Below are 21,378 nucleotides of genomic sequence, written 5' to 3' on the forward strand. Positions count from 1 at the left end.
TTTTGGGTGTCCTGTTTCTTATCCTCTCGTGGGGGCGTGGACCATATATTGTGGACAAATGCAGGTGGGAATATAGAACCAGTGGCGCCGAGCAGTCTTGAGCACAATAAATCAATACGGTCGTTTCATTTTCTTGAAAAAGGTGAGCACCACTCCATATTATTGTTTGTTCCACCTTTGAAAATCTCTCACACTACCTCCACTTACTGCCCATCCCCACCATCAAATCAATCACCTTTCCGCTAAAAGGACTTCTTGGGTTTATATATCCTTTTCCCCTAACTTTAACCCAAACTACTCGGCATTTTTTTACCCAGATAACGAGTCTCATTGATGATCTCTGGGATTTACTAATCTCCACTATCATAACCGATAATTTGAATTAAGTCTTGCGCACGAGTCAAATCTGACATGGGTTTGTTAGTAATTTTGCTTGGTGAAAAAATGTACACAAACGTCCAATGTTTACAGTTACAGATGGGAACCATAATGGACAAAATATGATTAACATCGCAGTCGAATATATATAAAAAATCTTATTCATACATTTCTCCATTCGGGTCGAATATTGAATTTTCCTTCGGATTTAGAGGAAATCGACATCTTTAGTTTGGAAAGGTTGGTTTGAATAACTCCTTCCAATAATGTGGGAATAAATGATGCACATTATTACCATTCCTTGTGATAAGATATTCAATATTATCTTCAATTTATTTGGTGTGATGGACACTTCTCGTTACGTGACAAAATACTCACATTTTTTAAACAGCAAGTGGTGTGAATAACATCATGTAGCATACGCAATAGTTGCACGATTTATTCGGTGGTAAATTTTAAAAAATTGTTGAACGGTTTTTCCCCCTTTTTCTTGGAATTTAATATTTGACAGTAGAAATTAACAATGATGATTAATTAACTCAAATAGCTATACTTCGATATAATAGTATCATATTTGAGGATTGGATTGCACTAAACTCATACCAATACGAAAACGCAAAAGGTTTTATTAACATTTATATATATCCTCATTTTCTGTTGGCAAAGTCGAAGTGAACAACTCCAAGTGCACCACTTGATCGTGATGCTGTTTCGAGGAATTAATCAATCCCACGAATACTATAAAATACTGTACTTTGACGGTTAGTTCGATTATGGGTGTGTGGGCAGTGCCCACACCCCATATGAGTGGTTGAGATTCCACTTCATGGGGGAAAAAAAAATTAAAAAAAAATAAAATTGGGCCAGAAAAAATTCTGGCCCTTGGATGTACCCCTGCAGGCACTGCCTGCAGGGGTAGGATGAAATAATCCGTACTTTGACCGAATGCACTTAAATTTCATGTTAATTTCTTGATTGAATGATTAACCACATTGCGGCAAAGAAGGAAAATGAACTAGGAAACTTGAAGCTTTTAACAAAGACGCTTGTTTAATTAATGACTTGAGCTCGATCCTTCCAAGTGAACTGATTTGGTTTAATTCAATGTCCACCAAAAGAATCTTGCCTTCCACCAGTGACAATATTGAGTATCCAATTATTACAACGATCAAAGGAATCTTGAAATAAATATTTAGCGACAATTGTCACAACAATTAGCCGTCGAATCGGGTTTGACTCCACACTGCATCACGGACACGGCTAAGATCTCGTCCCTTTAAAGTTCGCCCCACACCTTCAAACACCGAGTTGGCCGCGTTTGTCCGGCTTCGTGCATACTCACGGGCGAGATATTCGTGTGGTGGCACGACGACGCCCGGGTGATAGTCGTTCAACCCATCATCCAACTCGTGCAGGGACTCGACTGAGTCAACTCGATAAATCTTGGACCAATCAGGTACGTTCACTGGCGCTGATGCAGCCATGTGGCGGCCACGTGGAGATTCCGACACGCCGTCTTGTCCACGGAATTGGTGCAAGATCCTCGGTGATGATGACGAGTTGCTGGAATCTTCGAAAGCCAGTGACAAGCCACCAAGCTGGCGGTGGTGGTCGGAAGGTGGAGGTGGGGCGCGGCGACTCCGGTAGACACCGAAGCTTCCGTTGCTCTCCATGGAAGCCCGTGAACTCCAGCCTCCGTTTGCCGAGTGATCATCCCCGTTTTCTGTGTTGTCCACTACCGACCAAACTTCATCCTCTCCCAATTCCGACGCACCGTTTGCAGTTTCTTGGCCGTGGTTATTATCAAGACTTCCCAAATAGTATTCGCTGCGGCTGGTAATCAGAGTTCGGCCTTTGCCCATTAACGTTCAACACACACACACATATATATATTGAATTTCCACCTTTAGAATCGCCGAAATCTTGATTTCTGATCAACCCTTAAAGGAAAAATGAACTCTTGATGATCCGATTCGGATTTTGATTCAGAATAGGAACATACATAGAATTCCCGGTGACCCAGTGTAAAAAACAAATGATCTGAAATATCCAGAGGATTGATTATTTACGTGGGCGTAATAACAATAATGCATATAATGAACACCGGCTCAGCTTCTATGGCCAAGGTTATAATATATAAAAAAAAGCTCGATTACGAGGGAGCAGGCCCACAGTAGTTTCATTCGAATTTCGTTCTCATTTTGTCTGAATTTCATTATTGTCAGTATAATTTAGACAAGCTACACAAGCAGGTTCTGTTGGGAATATGAAATTGAAACTGTAAAAACAAAATAAATTCACTGCCTGATGGTGTTGATTTGCATAAGCTTACCAGGGATTACATGTAAATACAACTATATTTAAAATCGTACAATAATCTAAGTATATATTTATCTCACATTTAAAATCCATATGGTTGTATACAGTGGCGGAGTCAGGAATATGACTCTGCCCGAGTTCGAATTTAAACTCTACAATCTTTTAATATTTTAAATTGATCTACCCGGACTAATATCATATTATTCCAAAATTATACAAAATTTACATATAAATTTTTTTTAAAAAAAATTGTGCCACCCGAGGTTTTAGCCTGGGTATAAAAGAGTGTGCCTCCGCCCCTGGTTGTATATATCTTACATTTTAAAGGGTTAAATGTAAAAAAAATTCATAGATGAAAGATGTGCATGTAATGTTAGAAGCTATTGAATTACTTAGAGAGGAGGTATCGATTTTCTAAATATCCCTATTTAATTTGTGATCTTGTAATCAACTAACTATCAAAAAGATAACATATTATTATTTTATGTAAGCACTCAATAAATAAAAGTAAATTTTTAAATGTTATATTTATATTTTCAACAATTTCTTAATATTATGGCAAAAAACATGTCTTATAATTAAGAAATAAAAACTGTAATAAAAATGCCACAATTGTGTGAAAATTTGGGGACCTAACTTTTTGACCCAACAAAATGCTTAAAATATTTTGAATGGAGAGATATGGTCCACTGAGGTAGAATCGCCATTGTTAACCAGTCTTTTCAGGATTTGACACATTAAATATTGGCATATAAAAATATTGGTCTCAAATCCCAATGATTGTTGTCTGTTTGTGATAGTTGGATTTGACTGGAATTACTCCATCGCAATTGGCACTAAATAATATAGTTCGACTAATTTAGTTTAATTATTTTTTTTAACTCCAACAAAATAAAGAAACATTCAACTTTGTGTATCTTTTCTTTATTTTTTTTAAGATTAGAACTTAAACTCAATTCAGTCTTGTCAATCTAACACATAACATTAAAATATGAGGTCTGATATCATGTTAAGATTATGACTTGGACCTAAATCAATCCTAAAAACTAGTTAAATAGGAGAAAATTGTTCAAGTTCATACACGTAACTCTCAAGAATTTCATATAAATGATGTGGGATAACTAAAAGGTTTTATTTTTACCATGTTTTAATTTAAAATTTTGATAGCTGCGGCATGAAAAAAACTGATATATAATGTCCAATGACGTTAAGAATGCAATAAATATTACAAGAATACTGTTCTTGTGTTGGATTGTGATGTTTAGCATTGACTAACTGTGGCTTTATATGCTGGGACCGTCACTAGGATTATTAATCAAGAATATTTGTCACTTTAAAATTCATCAACATGTAAAAAACTACTTACAGTATTTACGAGGATAAAAAGAAAAACATCATTTATGAAACAGAATAAAAAAATAGGGAATAATTCAAAAAAATTATATGTTTTAATACATTATGAATAATTGATTATTTGATATGTCGGCTTAAGTTTTTAAAAATTTAAATTTAGATGGTATTGAATATATTTTGTATTAAAATATAGACAAGTGCTATTCCATGTGTAACAACTAATACATATTGACCTCATTTGGTGCACACGATAACTCCAATGAGACCGTATCTCGAATCAATTTTGTGGGATGAATATCCGACCAGATCTATAAAAAAATATTAACTAAGTATTATTATTTTTCACTTCATATATGGATCGAGCTAATACATCTCTCGAATATGTCTCACAATAGATCTATTATATCCGTTATTTTGTGAATGTCATATCTATTATGTCGTTTTTTTTTTAAATTTTATGAATGGGGCAAAAAAAAAAAAAAAAATGGTAGGCTTTTATCATTAGAAACGTGTACTGTCGAGTTTCATTAGGTAAAATAGTTGTTCCCCGGTTTTGGGCGAAGCTATAGTGATGTAGACAAAACACGAAACAAATGGCCAGGCCGACTCGGGCACCAAATAAATTTTAACTGAAATCTACGCAAACCTAGTTAAAAAAATTTCCTTAATCCCAAGTAAATCAAACCCTATATTGAGAATGGTGTCTTTCCAAAGGCATATTTGACGGGGTGGGACTCGAAAGTAAACTTGTCATTTTAATTCAAAACCTTATCATGATTTCATTGTCAGTGCCACAACACAGAGGTCCCTCCAAAAGGGCTTCAAAATGCAGCAGAATAATGAACTTATGCAGTCTGAATCTCTGATCATGTAAATTTCACGTATATATATTTGATTAAAAAAAATTATCAGCAAACATGAATCCGATGATCATACTACAATAGAGAAACTTTTTTTAAAAAAAAATAAATCGAATTTTACCAAAAACTATACTGATGCAACTCATATATTTTGAGTCGTACAATAATTCAATAGTTATATATATTTCGATTTTTCTTTCAATGGAAACATTTATTACTCTTCAATAATAACATTTTCAATAATTACATCAATACATAAATTATTTGAATAAAATACGTGATATTGATTCTTATATCGATTATAAATACGACCCTCATCACTTTACCAAATCGATAGACAGTGTTGAAAGTGCGACTCAATTATTTTGAACTGTATAACCACAACGAAATGGTTCTCTTGAAATACCAATTAGTGTTCTCTATCGTTTTCTCTCTTTGTTTCTTGAAATTGTGAGGTTATCCCTTTTCATTTTACTTGCCTCAGATATTTTATATTGGTAAACACCCTTCTTTACGTTATTGGTCTAAAATATTTTATATTGATTCCTATTATTCTAAAAAGCGTACACTAAGTGTGAAACAGTAAAAAAAAAAAAGTGTGAAATATTTTGTACATTTTTATTTTTAAAAATAAAATATTCATACCTTATTATTTGATAATTATGTATTTTCATATAAATAATTTCATTCGAACAACATAAATAAAACCTTTCGAATTAATGTCGAATCTAAAAAGTGGATGTTCGTTGTTCAAACGAGCTTTCTAGAACAATGCATAAAAATATACATGGTTTAATAATAATACCATCCAAAATATCCTTCATTTCATTTGTCCTTATCAGTGTCCTTCAAATTTCTCATATATTTCCAAATTATTACTCTGATTTTATTTTATTTTTGAAAAAATAAACTCCTACAAATATTCAATTTATTTCTCGAAACTGTGAATAAAATTGAAGTTGGCTACTTTATTTATTTGCTGTAAATTGGAATGGTGGCCATCATTTTCAAGGGCCATTGATTTTGGATTACACAGCACGAGTGGGCTCCGTTGGTGGTTTTGGATGCATCAGTGACCGGACTTGGACTGTTGGGTCCATCTACATTGTTCGGGCTTGCGGTGGTGGCCCATGATTTCACTTTCATTTAATTTAAACATATTTAAAATAAATAGCCAGATTTTATTTATCGATAAATTGACATTCTAACCATATATATATGCTCGACATATATTTTTCTATTTGATGAGAAACAACTTTGCTTCAAATGCATTGGAAATTCATTTTTATAACAAATTATAAGCCATCTGTTATTTGAATTACTTAATTCACTTGAATATTTTATATCCACAAACAAAATAAAAAATTTTAAATTCATCAGTTCAAGTATAACATTAAAAATACGATTGATACATGGTTCTGTCTTTTCCGAGAGATATTTTATCAAAAATATAGTACCATAATACATTAATTTTTGTATATGATAATCAATTAAACTTTAAATATATAAAAAAGAATATGCAAATCAATTATCCTTTTTTTTTTTACAAAAGATAAAATAATCGGACTCTTTCTCAATAATTAGATATATGTCAAACCGAATGCAATCTAATAATATATCAAACAGATGAGTTATGAATCATTCATGTATCAATCATGATTATAAAAAGACAAAAACTTGTGTGAGACAGTTTCACGGATCGTATTTTGTGAGACGGATATTTTATTTGGATCATCCATGAAAAAAATATTACTTTTTATGCTAAGAGTATTTCTTTTTATTGTGAATGTCGGTATGGTTGATCTGTCTCACAGATAAAGATTTGTGAGACCGTCTCACAAGAGACATACTCTTATAAAAATATGCCTACCTATTCTTTTACTATTTCTTTTATCATTTACTTATGCAATGAACAATCCTTTAAAAAATTGTCTCCATATAAACACAAAAATTGTACATTGATCGTTAATATGTGTGCTGCATCATTTTTTATATCAAATGTAAAAAAAAATTATTTCGCGTTCAATCAAAATAACAAAAAAAGGTCTTTCATTTTAAGCTTCTCATTCTTAATAATAAAATATAATACTAATAATATTAATTATCTGATAATTTTTATCGACACTCCACTAATTTATTTTTATCATGAGGTTTGAGCTCGGCTCGTTTTAAAGTTACTAAGCTTGCGAATAACTCGAGCTCGGCTCGTTACTAGTTTGTTTATCATTTTTAACGATTTTAGCTCGAGCTCGGCTCGTTAATCGGGTTCATTTTCTAGTTCATTAAATGGGCAATAGAGCTCGTTAAAAATATAATCGAGCTTGAGCATACAATATAATGTACATGTATAAAGCAATGTTAAACTAACATGTTTGGGAATAGTAAACACGCCTAGTCGAGAATAGGCTCGCGACTCTATAAATGAGCATATTCGCGAGCTCACGAGTCGAATATCTTTAAACTCGAGCTTGAATCTATAAAATTATCTAGCTCTCGATTCAATAAGATTAACGAACTATCTTAAACGAGTTTTTTTTCTCCCGATCTGAGTTCCGAATAGCTCGTGAGCAACTTTGTTCATTTACATCCTTACGTACAACATATCAAAGACCATGTTTCAATTGCTCTACATAACAAAAGACGATTATTTCATCTCAACAATTCACTATTTAAGAGAACCAATGATTTGTTTGTGTTTTTGTAAATATAAACCGTCCTCATGAGTTGCGGTTGGCCCAATCATATAATTGGGCTTTTAGGTCTTATAATAATTGGGCTGATTGTAAGCTGAACAAACAATTGGGTATCCACTGCTGAATAAATGAGCTACTAAGCCCAATTGAAGATAAAATCCGATAATAGGTATCTGATATGAGCTCTTGGTGAAAGATTGTTACCACAATCGATTTCAGACAGTAATTTTCTTATAACTCGGTCAGAGATCACAGTTAAATTCAAAACAATTTCAAAGTAAATTTGCATCTGGAGAATCAACTATGTCATGGTCATTATTTGCATAGATCCCACCAACCTTATAGCCCCTGCTGTAGTTGATGGAACACAATGGTGTTTCAAACAAAAAAACAATCTCAAGAGGAAGTTGTGGCTCGTACAAGTAGGACAAGGATGGACTTTGGTTTATCTGTGATTTGTCTTTCTCTCGGTTCTGAACAAGGTGCACAAACAGTAAGTCGAGGCAAGGATATTTCTCTGTCCGCAAGACGAAATTGCCTGTATCACAGTGCTATACAAACCCTCAATAGCTGCTAACTAATATACGATACGCAGAAACTTTCAAGATGGCGAGAAGAATATTACTGATGTATATAGAGATTATTTATAATCGATCACCGGATGCGTAGAAGAGACACAACTTCCCGAACCGCATGCGTGGAAGAGTCACAACTCTCTGCGAGTAGTTAAGAGACACATTGTTTGGTGCAAACAGCGGCCTGGAGTAGATGCAACCTTAACCAAGGGACACACACCCCGTTTGGTGCGTACAAAACCAATGGGAATCAGTGGGACGCTTGCACCCGCGCGCCTGATTTTGACATGCACGCCGTAGCACGTTCTTGGTGTGCTTTGCACGCGAGCTTTTGCTCTGATGCGTCCTAGACCGTGCTACTGTTAACAAAATTTATTTTTCCAAATAAATTTGTCGATGTCGTGCCAGCCGGCCGCACACGTGCACGTGTGCTTCACCGAGACCTAGCACGCTCTTGGCGTGTTGGTGCACGCGAGCTTCTGCTCTGATGCGTCCTGGACAGTGCTACTGTTAACAAACTTTATTTTTCCAAATAAATTTGTCCACGTCGTGCGTGGACGGCCGCACACGTGCACGTGTATTTCACCTAGACCTAGCCTATTAACGTCCTCCCCCTCTTAAAAGCTTCTGGTAACCCTTAAGGTCCAAACCCTTAACTTGAACTTGGAGCTTATAAAGAAGACCAAAATTGACTAATATTCCAACGTGGGACAACTCTCGTTCCATTTTTCATTCACCACCCTTTACTCTTCGTTTATCCAACATTATCTTCCTAGGATAAACAACCCTTTTTCCAACCAGATACTACAATTTCATAATGGCAGCCATCTACGATAGGAGTGTAGATGGATGCGGCAATGGCAGAAGTTATGCTTTTTTTCAATATTGGCATGACCGGTAGGGATCATGAAGGTGTGTCTTACTGTTTGGTGTAAGAGAAATGTTTTTCTTGTCGTATACACAAAAAATGATAGCATTCAAGGAAAAATAACAATTATTGCAGATCATCAATCATTTTTCCGACGATTACATTTCTTGCAATGATAATCAAATATGTGACATTGACAGTGACACCGATTACAAAATCGAACATTAGCTTACCATTTTACGAAAAATTATATGCTCTGTACATTAATTATGCACTTATAATTTATTTTCTCATTTTCTACTTGCTTGTCCGGGGTATGGGTAATAAGTATGATCACCCAAATGTAAATGGTCTTAAATATCATCTTCTACGAAACCTCGTTTTTTGGCACCCAAAACGACGTGTATAAAACACTCGACAAAGAACTGAAGAGTCAACACGCAGAAAGTAAGATTGCATTTCTGATCTCTATCACCATCTCCACTATGATTCGTCCATGATAGGCCGAGATTAATTGCTGAAAATTTGTTGGAGCTCCCTTCGTCCCCAATCACTGCTCCGAGACAGGTTTCATTTCGAAGTTTGTATCTTTGTTTTTCCATTTATTATCCTGAAGTTTGAATCTTTCAACGGATTTGTCAAGAAAAGCCCATTTCAGTTACAAGATTGCATTTTTTAGTATTTTTTTAAAAATCCGTTCATAAATCTGGATTATTGATCCCATTTTCGTTGGCTGCCAAGAAAAAGAAATGGGTGGTTGTTTCAGCAAGAACAAATATACAAGCCCCGATACCAATGGCATTAGATCAGGAAGAGCAGCAAACACAAGATACCAGCAAAGCCACCAAGATCATCAAAAACCATCGACTCAATATACACCCCAGCCCCAGCATCAGCATCCACCTCAGCCTCAGCCTCAGCCGCAGCCGCAGCCGCAACCTGAGAGGCACCACCACCCACAACCGCAACCCCAAAACCAAATTCAAAAATTAGAGCCCAATAACATTTTGGGAAAGCCCTTTGAGGATGTCAAGACAAAATACAACATTGGTAAAGAATTGGGTAGGGGTCAATTTGGGGTAACTTATTCTTGTTCTGAGATTGGCAGTGGGCATTCATATGCTTGCAAGTCAATATTGAAGAGGAAACTCGTCAGTAAGAATGATAAGGAAGATATGAAGAGGGAGGTTCATATAATGCAGCACTTAAGTGGGCAGCCTAATATAGTGGAATTCAAGGGTTCTTATGAGGATAGAATGTCTGTGCATCTAGTCATGGAGCTTTGTGGTGGAGGGGAGCTTTTCGATAAAATTATTGCTCAGGGGCATTATTCTGAGAGCTTAGCCGCTGATCTTTGTAGACAGATTGTCAATGTTGTTCACCATTGCCATTTTATGGGTGTGATGCATAGGGATCTCAAACCTGAGAATTTCTTGCTCTCAAGTAAGGATGCGAATGCAAGGTTGAAAGCAACGGATTTCGGGCTCTCTGTTTTTATTGAAGAAGGTGTGTATTTTTCTTCCTTCTAGTGCTAAACAGATTTCTCTTCCTTAGTGGTGATAATTATGTCAGTTGAGCATATATTTGATCAGTATATGATCCCTGACTTTTGGTATATGTTTAGCCTTCAATGAATAATCATTTGGATTTCAGTAACACGAATAAATAAAGTTACATAATAGGAAACAGTTTTAGCATTTCTGAAAGAAGTGTTTGAACAATTGAGCTCATCTACGATTGTTTACCTTTCCGCCTATTCATGAATTGCACTTTGCGCATATTTTGCTTATCTTTGCATCTCTTCATGGATTGTAATTTGAGTCATGACCTTTGGCTATGGTTCATATGGAGGATAAAGGGGGGAATCTATTCACATCCAAATCTTGGTAAAGTTTCTATTATTTTAAACCAAAACTATAGGCCTGTCACAAATCATCGTGTTGGTTGGTTTGATAACGAATTACTCTATGGAGAAGGAATGGTCTATCATCGTTCTCGTTCCTATTTTAAAAGCCAAAGCTACAGAAATTTTCGTCTTTATCCCCATCTCTCGTACTTCAGAAAATGTAAATTCAATCTAAAAAAAGTTGTAAAGGTAAAGGACAGTGGATGTCACCCAATACCTTCCATTCGATATCTCTATCTTCTACTCCCTCGACATACCATTCGCATGTTTTGGAAAAAAAATCTCGGCCATTGAAAACGCGTGCACTCAAAAAATGTTTTACGGGTCTTTCTCTTCTAAAAAATGCGAAGTATTTGAACCTGAAAGGATATCAAAAGCTAATGAGAATGAGTAAAATTTCTAAGAACATATAGCAATCGTTTAAAAATCCTGGGAATAAACCATCTAAATGTCCTTGTTTAGGTGTTAATGGCATAATGGACTTAGTCGATGAAATTATGAAAGGGGGAGAGGAAACCAGTGAATATTGGAAGATGATTGGGCGTAAAAATTTTATCAGATTTTTTTAGTGAGGATTGAAGTGTCCATTTGTTTAAAAATTTAATCTAAATATCTGTTTAGTCAAGAACCAAACTCGTTAATAATTATGCCACATTTTTTCTTATCCTACAAAATTATATTGTTTATCTCCCAATAAACATGGTTATCTTATCACCCAAACCAAACACGTTCTCAGTGTAAATGCAAATTAGGTGTTATGAATCTTTGACTCATGAGAACCATCAGTTCCTTTCTTAGTCTATGATTCTTGACTTTCCCGATCAAAGTAATCTTTCTGGAGTTAGATAATCTTTAGAAATTAGTGCATTTGCGTTTCTAAAAAGGCATAATTATGGTTAACAGGAGACCAAGAGAAAAATGAAAAGGGTCAAGAATGGAGAAAATGCATTCTGGCTTTGTGTAAGTTGGAATCATCACTATATCTGATTTTCTCGGGGTCTACGATAGCGTTTGTGTAAGTTGGAATCATCACTGTGGGAAGGAAGTTCTTTTAGTAGATGATGTAGAGGTGGGAGTCTTTTTACTTTGCTTAGGGCAAGCGAGTTTGTATTAAGTTGAGTGATCTCAATGATCCAACTTTATTATATTATTAGTTATTGTTTCTAATTTGGAAATCCGCAATTCCTTCAAACATACAATTATTTAATTGGGTTTTATCAGTTAATAAATTCAATAACTACGATGTACTCAAATGGAAAATTCCTTACTTTATGATATCCTCAAGCTGGTAAATATCACATTTTTACAATCCTCTGGATTCATTACTTATCAAAATGTAAGAACTTAAAGAAATTAGGGTTTCCATGGGCGTGAGTGTGTGGTAGGAGAAAGTAACATTATATCGGGAAAGGAAAAATCCAAAAAATTTTGGAAGATGGTGATAATGTCAATTATCTGGAAATTGTGGAAAGGAAAGAAACCAACAGATTTTTGAAGGATTACATGGTGAGATATCTCAATTGTGGGCAAACACCAAATTTAGTTGGCACTTTAAGCACATCTAGACAAAGATTTCAAAATTTTCCTTTAGTTCCTTGTTAATAAGTCAATGTTGATTTTGATCTTGTCAAGATTAGGCATCCAATTGGTTTGTTAATTTGTCTTTTCACAAGAGTGGTTGGACGGATGCCAAAAAATAAAATAATTATATAAGCATTTCTTGTGTACGGTCTTTAATAAAATTTCATGCCTTCAACGATCCATCAATTCATTTCAGTTAAAAATTTTAGCTGGCATTTTAGTAACTTCTTGATTTTTCTGCTTTAATAAATAGTAATGTCATACATAAATTCCAGGAAAAATTTATCGCGACATAGTTGGTAGTGCATATTATGTTGCTCCCGAAGTGTTGTGGCGAAGCTACGGAAAGGAAATAGATGTATGGAGTGCTGGTGTTATTTTGTACATCCTCCTCAGTGGCGTTCCTCCATTTTGGGCTGGTAAAACCAATCTTGATTTATGGATAAATATTTTGGGAGTCAGTTCCTTTCTAAATGATTCTTGGATTTATTTGCCGCAGAAACTGAAAAGGGCATATTTGATGCTATTTTGAAAGAAGAAGTTGATTTTGACAGTCAGCCATGGCCTTCCATATCAGCCAGTGCCAAAGATCTTGTTCGAAAAATGCTGACAAAGGATCCAAAAAAAAGAATTACCTCTACTCAAGTACTCGGTATGCCATAATATGTCATCTATCTCATATTCAATATTATAATTGACACTCGAACTAAATCTTTTGTTAAAGAACATTCGTGTTTTATAATGATGTTTGAATCATCTTTAACTTAAAACATTCTTGGTACTGATTTTCAAGAGCACCCTTGGATCAAGGGGCAAGCCCCTGACAAGCCAATCAATAGTGCGGTTCTTTCCAGAATGAAGCAGTTCAGGGCAATGAATAAGCTTAAAAAACTTGCACTAAAGGTAAACCTTTCTGTTTTCACTTTGGATAAACATTCTGTAAACTGGAAAGTTAAGAGTCATCAATTTTATTAAAGGATCTTGCTATTTATGCCTCGGAATATTGACAAGGTTAAACTGTTATAATATTCCTCTGCTTTCTGTAAGATGCTTAAATTTTATTCTCATAAATTTCTTGAACAAATATATTGCATCTCTATTTGTTGTTATACCTTGATATATCTCTCACAAAGAAATTGCTTCTATTTTTTCTGGTACGATTCACCATTTTCTTCTGCTTGGGCGGCTATTAGTTCTGTAATGTTTATATTGGGCAGAAGATACAATCACAAAATGAATTAAGGTTGAGTAAGAACAAGGCCAAAACAGATGGTTTTTAGTTAATTACTGGAATAACTGCAGGTTATTGCGGAAAGTTTGTCGGAAGAAGAAATTAAAGGTCTTAAATCAATGTTCACTAATATGGACACAGATAAGAGTGGTACCATCACCTATGAAGAATTGAAAACAGGGTTAGCTCGGCTCGGATCAAAACTGTCTGAAGCCGAAGTAAAACAACTTATGGAAGCGGTAATTAGCATGTCATCAACTAGAGAATTTTGTTGGACATTATGCAGTTTGATTACAGCTTTTCATTTTAACAATTCAAGCCATTGATATCAGGCTGATGTCGACGGTAATGGGACGATAGACTACATCGAATTTATCACTGCCACGATGCACAGGCATAAGCTTGAAAGAGATGAACATCTGTTTAGTGCATTTCAGTTTTTCGACAAAGATAGCAGTGGGTAAGTATGTCTTTTTTTCACAAAATGCGGCATAGTTCTCTTGAATACTTGGTGAGATACTCTCCAGATTGAAAAAAGATAATTAAATTCAGGGTTTTTTTTTGGTCATACTGATCACCAAGCTTGATTATGCTAGTTCATCGTTTTTTAAATTTGACACTAAAATTATTTATCTAGGAATCACTTTTCATAAAAGCTCTAGTTCATGGGGGATAACTCAGCAAAAGTTTTGAAATTTTTTTGACACATCTCCTTGCATATAAGCATGAGATTGTGAATACATATTTGTAATCAATTGATAAAAAGGCACACATGTACATTCTCGGACATTTGGCAACAGATGCCTAGAAATAAGCACTGAAGGTAAATTTTATGAAACGGTTTTCTTTTTTCCAGTGGCAGGAGGTTTGGCGGATATATGTACCTGTTTATATATATTGGGTTTTGTTGAACCAATGGTTTGGGATTGATGACTCCTGATTATGATAATCTGTTATAAACCGTTTTTTCATAAGTCTGAGCTCTTGGAAGATGATGAATCGACGATTCTTTCAAAGTTAATTAATTACCTCAAGCACTATTGCCAAGAAAAATTGTCATTTTATTCATCTTATTGACTTCAGGTATATCACGAGAGATGAACTGGAAAGTGCTATGAAGGAGTACAGCATGGGGGATGAGACCACCATCAAGGAAATAATCTCGGAGGTGGATACAGATAATGTATGTACATCGACTTGAGTTAAGATATCATACAGCTTTAGGGCCTCTTCGACTTACATAAGCATTTTACATGTTTGCGTGTTATAGGATGGACGAATTAACTATGAGGAGTTCTGTGCGATGATGAGAAGTGGAATACAGCAACCTGCAAAGCTGTTTTAGAGTGTGTGCTTGTTTTGAGCAGGATGTTTTCTAACACGTGAGAGAGTTCTGCTTATAAAGATATTGAAGTGTATTGGTTCGCAATCTCTCTTTATTTTAATTACTCTGAATCGAGTATGGTAATTTCAAGTTGTTCGTGTGTGTCTTGTTTATGATTAAATTACTCAGTTTTAGAATCATTACTTTATCCTGGGACATGAAACCCTTCGTCTGAATTTTATGTGCGATAGCATTGATTATCTTGTAAGCAAATAATTGTGTGAATAACCATCATTCTGTTTTGAGTTAAAATGCTGGTGGATTGTCTTACCAAGTCGTTTTGCGCTTTTGTAGCTTTCTTTATTCTCTGAACTCTCCTTAATAGATAAGTGATTTTAATATTCTCTACTTGTTCTTTTTTCTTTTTTGGTTTTCTTGAAATAGACCAGGCCTGGGTCCAAAGCTTAAAGGATCATGCCTTCGCTAATTATAATTTCTTTCTCGTTTCTTGGATTTCATGCAAAGTGTTGCACGATTGTTTTGTCACAATCGAGGTCTTCGGTTGGTGGAAATAATAGAAGGTAGCTGTTTTACATGTGCTTTACAAATACTTGGAAGTTCAAGGAAAACTTCTATTACTTTTAACCTTAAAACACTTTTTTCCAGGCCTGTGGTGACATGGTTTACTCTACTGTGAATGCATTTGAAGGAAATAGCTAGTTTGTAAGGGTTCAATCATTGTCTGAATATCGTTTCTCTGGTCACATCCACGTACAGCCAACCATATTTGCTATTGTGGAGGGATCTTATCTCGCATTATCAACTTTCGTATAATCATTTCCCTTTTTCGTGAGGGGCCCTTCTTTAATTTTTATTTATCAAGCCTTTTATTTTCTTTATTATATCCTCTAAAAGAAGAAAAGTTCTCTTCCGAAAAAAATTAGAGTTTCAAGAACCAAACAAATAAAACATGAATCTTGCTGCTGCAAATTCAACAACCATAATAATCACATAACAAGCATCCTACACACCCACCACCTTCGGTCATTACAACAATCCACACCCACATTTTCCCCATGAACTCCATACACAGAAAAAAGAAACCCACAGTACAAAGAAACAGATCGATAATTAACACTGGCCAGCTGCCATCACAACCTTCATCTTGCCACAAACAGAAGAGAAGCCATTTTATTTGTCACCCACACTCCTCACTCTTTTAATGGAGCTTATTGGCAAGATTGCATTGTTTTCTGATTTCACCCTTGGTGCCTGTGAGAGGGTTGTTCTCAGATAAAGTGGTGATGGCTCTAGCAAACTCTGAGAAAAAGTAATCTTGACTCTTGGCCATTTTCTTGACGAAGGGCTTGGTTCTCTTGTCTGTGGCTAGTTGGTGATCCACAATTAATAAGCCCTTGTTGTCCAATATGTTTCTGTAATAATTGTTGTCGAGTTTCATTGGCGTGCCACGATCGTTTCTCACGTACTGCACGGCCTTAGGATCCGGGATGGCATCGGGGCACTTGTAGAGCATGTGCTCGACATGATCAGGATTCAGTGCTGGATCTACCTCCGGGTATAGACGGTGCACCAGTTTTACACAGTGGGTTCTGCCGACACTGTGAGAGCCTGTAACATGACTAATTCCCATGACACTTGTTGTCTAACAGAAAATTTTACATTATTGATTGGGATTCATCCAAAATATTATATATTTCTTGAGAACGGGTGAATCTAAGATAAAAATTATACTTAAATGATGATGATAATTAATTCTTGAATATAAAAGAGTTCTAGCTGGATAAAATCGTGGATTTATACCAAGTAAAGCAACTACTCCAGGGGTATCAATTCCAATACTAGCAAAACGCTCGAGTACAACACTCATGCTCTCATTGTGATCTGGTAAGTATTGCTCAAGAATATCTGCTCGGCTTTTTCTACCATCTCTTCTTCCAGTTTTAAGGGGAATATATGGCCCTCCAACCTGTCCAAAAAACAAAAACAAAAACAAAAATAAAAAATAAAATTACAAATCACAGTGACTGTGGCCTCTGGTAAAACACCAAATTTGGGTAGATCCACAAATAGAGGCACTTAAAATCTTGAAACTTCCGATAAGTTAACCGAAACACGACACATCACCATTTTAGAATGAAAATGCCCAAAAAGGACAAGAATTTGAGTCAGAAACTCAGGGTAGTGTGCACCAAAATTTGGGAAATTCTAAAACAAGCGAATTTCTGAGTACTTATCTCGAGTTTGCAGCGTACTAAAACATGTAAATTCAAGAAAACGAAAAGAAGAGAGAGAGCTCAACTTACAGAAGCAATGCCATCTCTAGCGGACAAGACAAGAATATCCGCGCACGAAACAACACCAGGGCATTCCCTCTCTAGAGCCTCTTTAATAGTCTCAAGATACCTAAAATTCCTCATCCCAAAACTCCTATCTGTCTCCTTTTCAGACAAAACCCTCCTCGTTGAATCCAGCAGTAAAGATGCATCACACGACTGCAACACAAAACAAATCAATCGACAAGCATAAAATATTAAATATCTCGACAACAAACCCATAAATTACCTCGACGAAACAGTCGTGGAAAATGTTCCTAAGCCACGAAAAAGCAGTGTTCTTGTGGCGTTTGTACAGTAGTCTGACTTGTTCTTTGATGATATCTTCAGCTTGAGGGCAAGAGTCCTTGTAGTAGTTCATGACAAGACCGGGATCTTCATTTTCTGCAGAAGCAGAGATGGATGAAATGTAGAGAATCGCGAGGAAGAAGAGAGCTTTGGAAATGACAGCCATTGCTGCACTCAGGAAACTTAGCAAAGGTCACTGAATGACTGACCTCATGCTTTCGCTCATACTGCCTGCCACCTTAAATAAATGAGGAAGAGAGAAGAGCGAGGCTGAATGTTTCTTTTTCTGTTTTTTTTTTTAAAAAAAAACAGAAAAAGAAGTCTAATTATGCTTAAATTGGTAATAACTTGTCTGATCTTTCGCGAGAGGTTTAAATTTTGGAGTGAGTCTCATGTGATATCGTCTCACGGATCTTAATCTGTGAGACGGGTCAACTTTACTGATATTCACAATAAAAAGTAATACTCTTAGCATAAAAAATAATACTTTTTTATGGATAACCCAAATAAGAGATCCGTCTCATAAATACGAACCGTGAGACCGTCTCACACAAATTTTTGCCTAAATTTTGATGCAGATTCTTTTGTCCTTATTCGAATTCAAATCTATGCGCAGCATTTACTCCTTACCAGTTCACCGAAGGGTAAGTTTTAAGATAACCCAACGGCGACTAATTAACATTGGAACGTGACACCAAACAAATGATTCATTTACCCAAACTCCCCACAGCCACACAATTTGTCAGTCGGTTTTCTATCCCTCTTGTATCTTTTTGGTAAATTAGATACCAAATTAAGTATGCACTTATAATACTTAGATTCACTTTTTTTGGTCGATATATGTATATATCGATGAAATTATGATACAAATATATGCATTTCGATTACAAGTAACTCATTGGATCGGACAATTTTGGATATTGAAAAGAAAGGAAAATCTTTTGTTGCACTCATAATGTGGGTATAAAACAGTCAAATTAAAGTACTAATTTACCAATTAACAATATCGACCGGCTCAAATTGAGTACATGATCATTAACTTTTGTATTTCTAAGTTTCAGATAGCTTAAAAAATATAGAAGTCAAATAGTTGAAACTGAGTTTTTGTAATATGAGGACTGAATCCCAACGATTGCCGATATATGTTTTTAGAGAAAAAAAAAATGAATACATTTATAGAATGACAGCTTAACATCGGATGGTTGTTGGTTAGAAGCACACATCCATTTTATTTGTACCAAGTAAACTGACCGGGTAGGATAACTTCACATCAACACACAAAAAAATGGTGACATAGTTTTATGAGTTAATTTTACGAAAAAAATATTTTATTTTAGTCACTAATGAAAAAATAATATTTTTCATATGAAAATATTATTTATTATTATAAATATAGATATGATTGATTTGTTTCGGACAAAAAAAATTATGTGAAATCTTATTATAAAATACCTACTAATAAATCAACGACAACTTCGAAAAGGGATGCTTCTTCTTTTGTCAAAGTTGAGATTTATCATTATTTTGACTTTAATTATGAGAGTCGTAAAAATTATTACATAGAAAATGAAAGAGTCACATTAGATTTACACGTACACCAGAATTTTTTTTTTCTTTTTCTAACATATTATTTTTTTTAAAAAAATGAAATCTAATTAGATTCAAAGTATAAATTTGAGTGTAATTTTAAATATATAAAAAAATTTGTGAGAAGATCTCATAAATAGATTTTCTAATTGAGTTCTAATGAAAAAATATTATTTTTTATGTCAAAATTATTATTATTTATATCAAATATGAATAAAATTGATCAATCTCATGTATAAAAATTTATAAAATCGTCAAATAAAAAAATTGTTCTTTCAAATATCGACGCAAAATAATCAAAAAAAAAAATAAAAATTAACCATACAAACAAATGGCACTGTGTGCACCGACGGTCTAGTATCTTGCCCCTACCAAAACACACCTGTCCCAACCTCCATTATTTTAAATTATATTCCGTTCAAAAAAGGCAAAAAAAAATCCCTATATATTTTCATTTTTTTAAAATTTATGTGAACAATTATTTAATGATCCGTACAATGCAGACATATATTATTAATTACATAATGGGGTGTACGAAGTCGACATTTTCCAAGAAAGTAATGGGACCAGACAATATTGTTTTATAGTAATAGTTTTCGTTGCAATTAATTTTTTAAAAAATTAACAAAATAATATTTTTTTTAGAACTTGGGAATATCATTTTGTGATTTATTATCTCTATAAATAAATCTCTAAGCAAATAAATATTGATTTTATGATAATATATAAGTGAACTTCTAACAATTTGCAAGATAATTTGTTTTTTTTAGAACTTGGAAATATAATTTTGTGTTGTTTGAAATATAATGTGTAGATAACATGAAAAACTAATATTACAAATTATCTATGATTTTCTACTTCAATTAATTTAATATATGGAATATACTTATTCAAAAAAATGTTGAATATAACGTGGATACTAATAAGAAATTGTCAATTATACATTTCGAAAGATGTAGCCTGAGACGGAGACAAAATTACATAATAAACGAAGATAGTCGACTAGGATTAAAGTTTGACAATACAGATGATAAAAATACATGAGTGAGTCTCATGTGAGACCGTCTCACGGATTATGATCCGTGAGACGGGTCAACCCTATCCATATTCACAATAAAAAGTAATACTCTTAGCATAAAAAGTAATACTTTTTCATGGGTGACCCAAATAAGAGATCTGTCTCACGAATATGATTCGTGAGACCGTCTCACACAAATTTTTGCCAAAATACAATTATACATGACAAAAATTAATTATATGTGTGTATTAATAATTTATCTTAAACATACTTGTAGTAAGCGATTTTATTTTTTATTACTTTTCAATGTTATATGGATAACTTATATTGTAAGGATGTCTAAGGAATAAATTCACAATACGTGTAACATGTCTAAGAATGAGTCCTTTCAAGTTTCACGGTTTCACTTATCGACATTTATGTCTTATTCACGCAGGCGATTTGATAAAATTTTAGATAACCTGATATGATATTTTTCAATGTCGTATGATCGATTATTATTACGAGAGTACATTATGAAAATTGATGTTTGATGTCTCCTCTTTCCAGTTTCCGTCTACTCGTATACATTTTGCGATGTATTTTTGTCGGGAGTAAAGGAAACTCTGATTCGCGATCACCTTTTAATGGAATACAACTTTATCGACTTTAATTAATCAGTTAATTACTTAACAATTATCACTAAGAAGAATCTTTCTTTTAAAAATGACTTAATCCAGCGGTTCAAGTGCATCGAGATTCACAATATTTTAAATAATTGATATACGCTCACTTATATATTTAATAACTATATCTACCTATGCTATTGAGCCATTTATTTGTTGACCAAAATAATGTCTCCAATTTCCAATGACATTTTTTCCCTTTTAATATAATATTAATATAAATTGAAGCCTCTTTTTTATAAATTTTTTTTCCCAAAAAGTCAATTCAAATCCATCCGAATAAAATAAATGTTGATTGCATAAATGATATAATAAAGTAAACCCCCACAAACACCTAATTCAGGGAGACAAAGAAAATAAAGAACCTGGGCCCTTGAT

The 21,378-nt window shown here is 34.3% G+C and overlaps 3 protein-coding genes across 3 annotated transcripts; 1 reads left to right on the forward strand and 2 right to left on the reverse strand.

Annotated features, from left to right (window-relative positions):
- Positions 1–1,402: 1,402 nt before the first annotated feature.
- Positions 1,403–2,494, reverse strand: LOC140836034 (protein S40-6-like). Its single transcript, XM_073201449.1, has one exon. It carries the CDS (start codon positions 2,238–2,240, stop codon positions 1,593–1,595), a length of 648 nt encoding a protein of 215 aa, XP_073057550.1. The 5' UTR covers positions 2,241–2,494; the 3' UTR covers positions 1,403–1,592.
- Positions 2,495–9,417: 6,923 nt separating this feature from the next.
- Positions 9,418–15,244, forward strand: LOC140836805 (calcium-dependent protein kinase 2-like). The gene is made up of 8 exons (XM_073202609.1): positions 9,418–10,552; positions 12,809–12,952; positions 13,033–13,185; positions 13,327–13,436; positions 13,836–14,003; positions 14,097–14,224; positions 14,848–14,947; positions 15,035–15,244. Exons 1-8 carry the CDS (start codon positions 9,796–9,798, stop codon positions 15,107–15,109), a joined length of 1,635 nt encoding a protein of 544 aa, XP_073058710.1. The 5' UTR covers positions 9,418–9,795; the 3' UTR covers positions 15,110–15,244.
- An 810-nt stretch (positions 15,245–16,054) lies between these two features.
- Positions 16,055–17,961, reverse strand: LOC140836806 (peroxidase 42-like). The gene is made up of 4 exons (XM_073202610.1): positions 17,672–17,961; positions 17,413–17,601; positions 16,910–17,075; positions 16,055–16,717 (listed from the first exon to the last, which is right to left on the reverse strand). Exons 1-4 carry the CDS (start codon positions 17,894–17,896, stop codon positions 16,308–16,310), a joined length of 990 nt encoding a protein of 329 aa, XP_073058711.1. The 5' UTR covers positions 17,897–17,961; the 3' UTR covers positions 16,055–16,307.
- Positions 17,962–21,378: the final 3,417 nt, after the last annotated feature.

The sequence above is a fragment of the Primulina eburnea genome, chromosome 7 (genome assembly GCF_022965805.1).
Source record: "Primulina eburnea isolate SZY01 chromosome 7, ASM2296580v1, whole genome shotgun sequence".
In the NCBI taxonomy this organism is placed as follows: domain Eukaryota; kingdom Viridiplantae; phylum Streptophyta; class Magnoliopsida; order Lamiales; family Gesneriaceae; genus Primulina; species Primulina eburnea.

Coding starts and splice junctions, on each gene's coding strand:
- LOC140836806 (XM_073202610.1), bottom strand. CDS start 17,896: ATGGCTGTCATTTCCAAAGCTCTCTTCTTCCTCGCGATTCTCTACATT. Junction 17,076..17,412: donor CTAGAGATGGCATTGCTTCT/GTAAGTTGAGCT, acceptor TTTTTTGGACAG/GTTGGAGGGCCATATATTCC. Junction 16,718..16,909: donor TGGAGTAGTTGCTTTACTTG/GTATAAATCCAC, acceptor GTCATGTTACAG/GCTCTCACAGTGTCGGCAGA.
- LOC140836034 (XM_073201449.1), bottom strand. CDS start 2,240: ATGGGCAAAGGCCGAACTCTGATTACCAGCCGCAGCGAATACTATTTG.
- LOC140836805 (XM_073202609.1), top strand. CDS start 9,796: ATGGGTGGTTGTTTCAGCAAGAACAAATATACAAGCCCCGATACCAAT. Junction 10,553..12,808: donor CTCTGTTTTTATTGAAGAAG/GTGTGTATTTTT, acceptor CATAAATTCCAG/GAAAAATTTATCGCGACATA. Junction 13,437..13,835: donor TTAAAAAACTTGCACTAAAG/GTAAACCTTTCT, acceptor GAATAACTGCAG/GTTATTGCGGAAAGTTTGTC.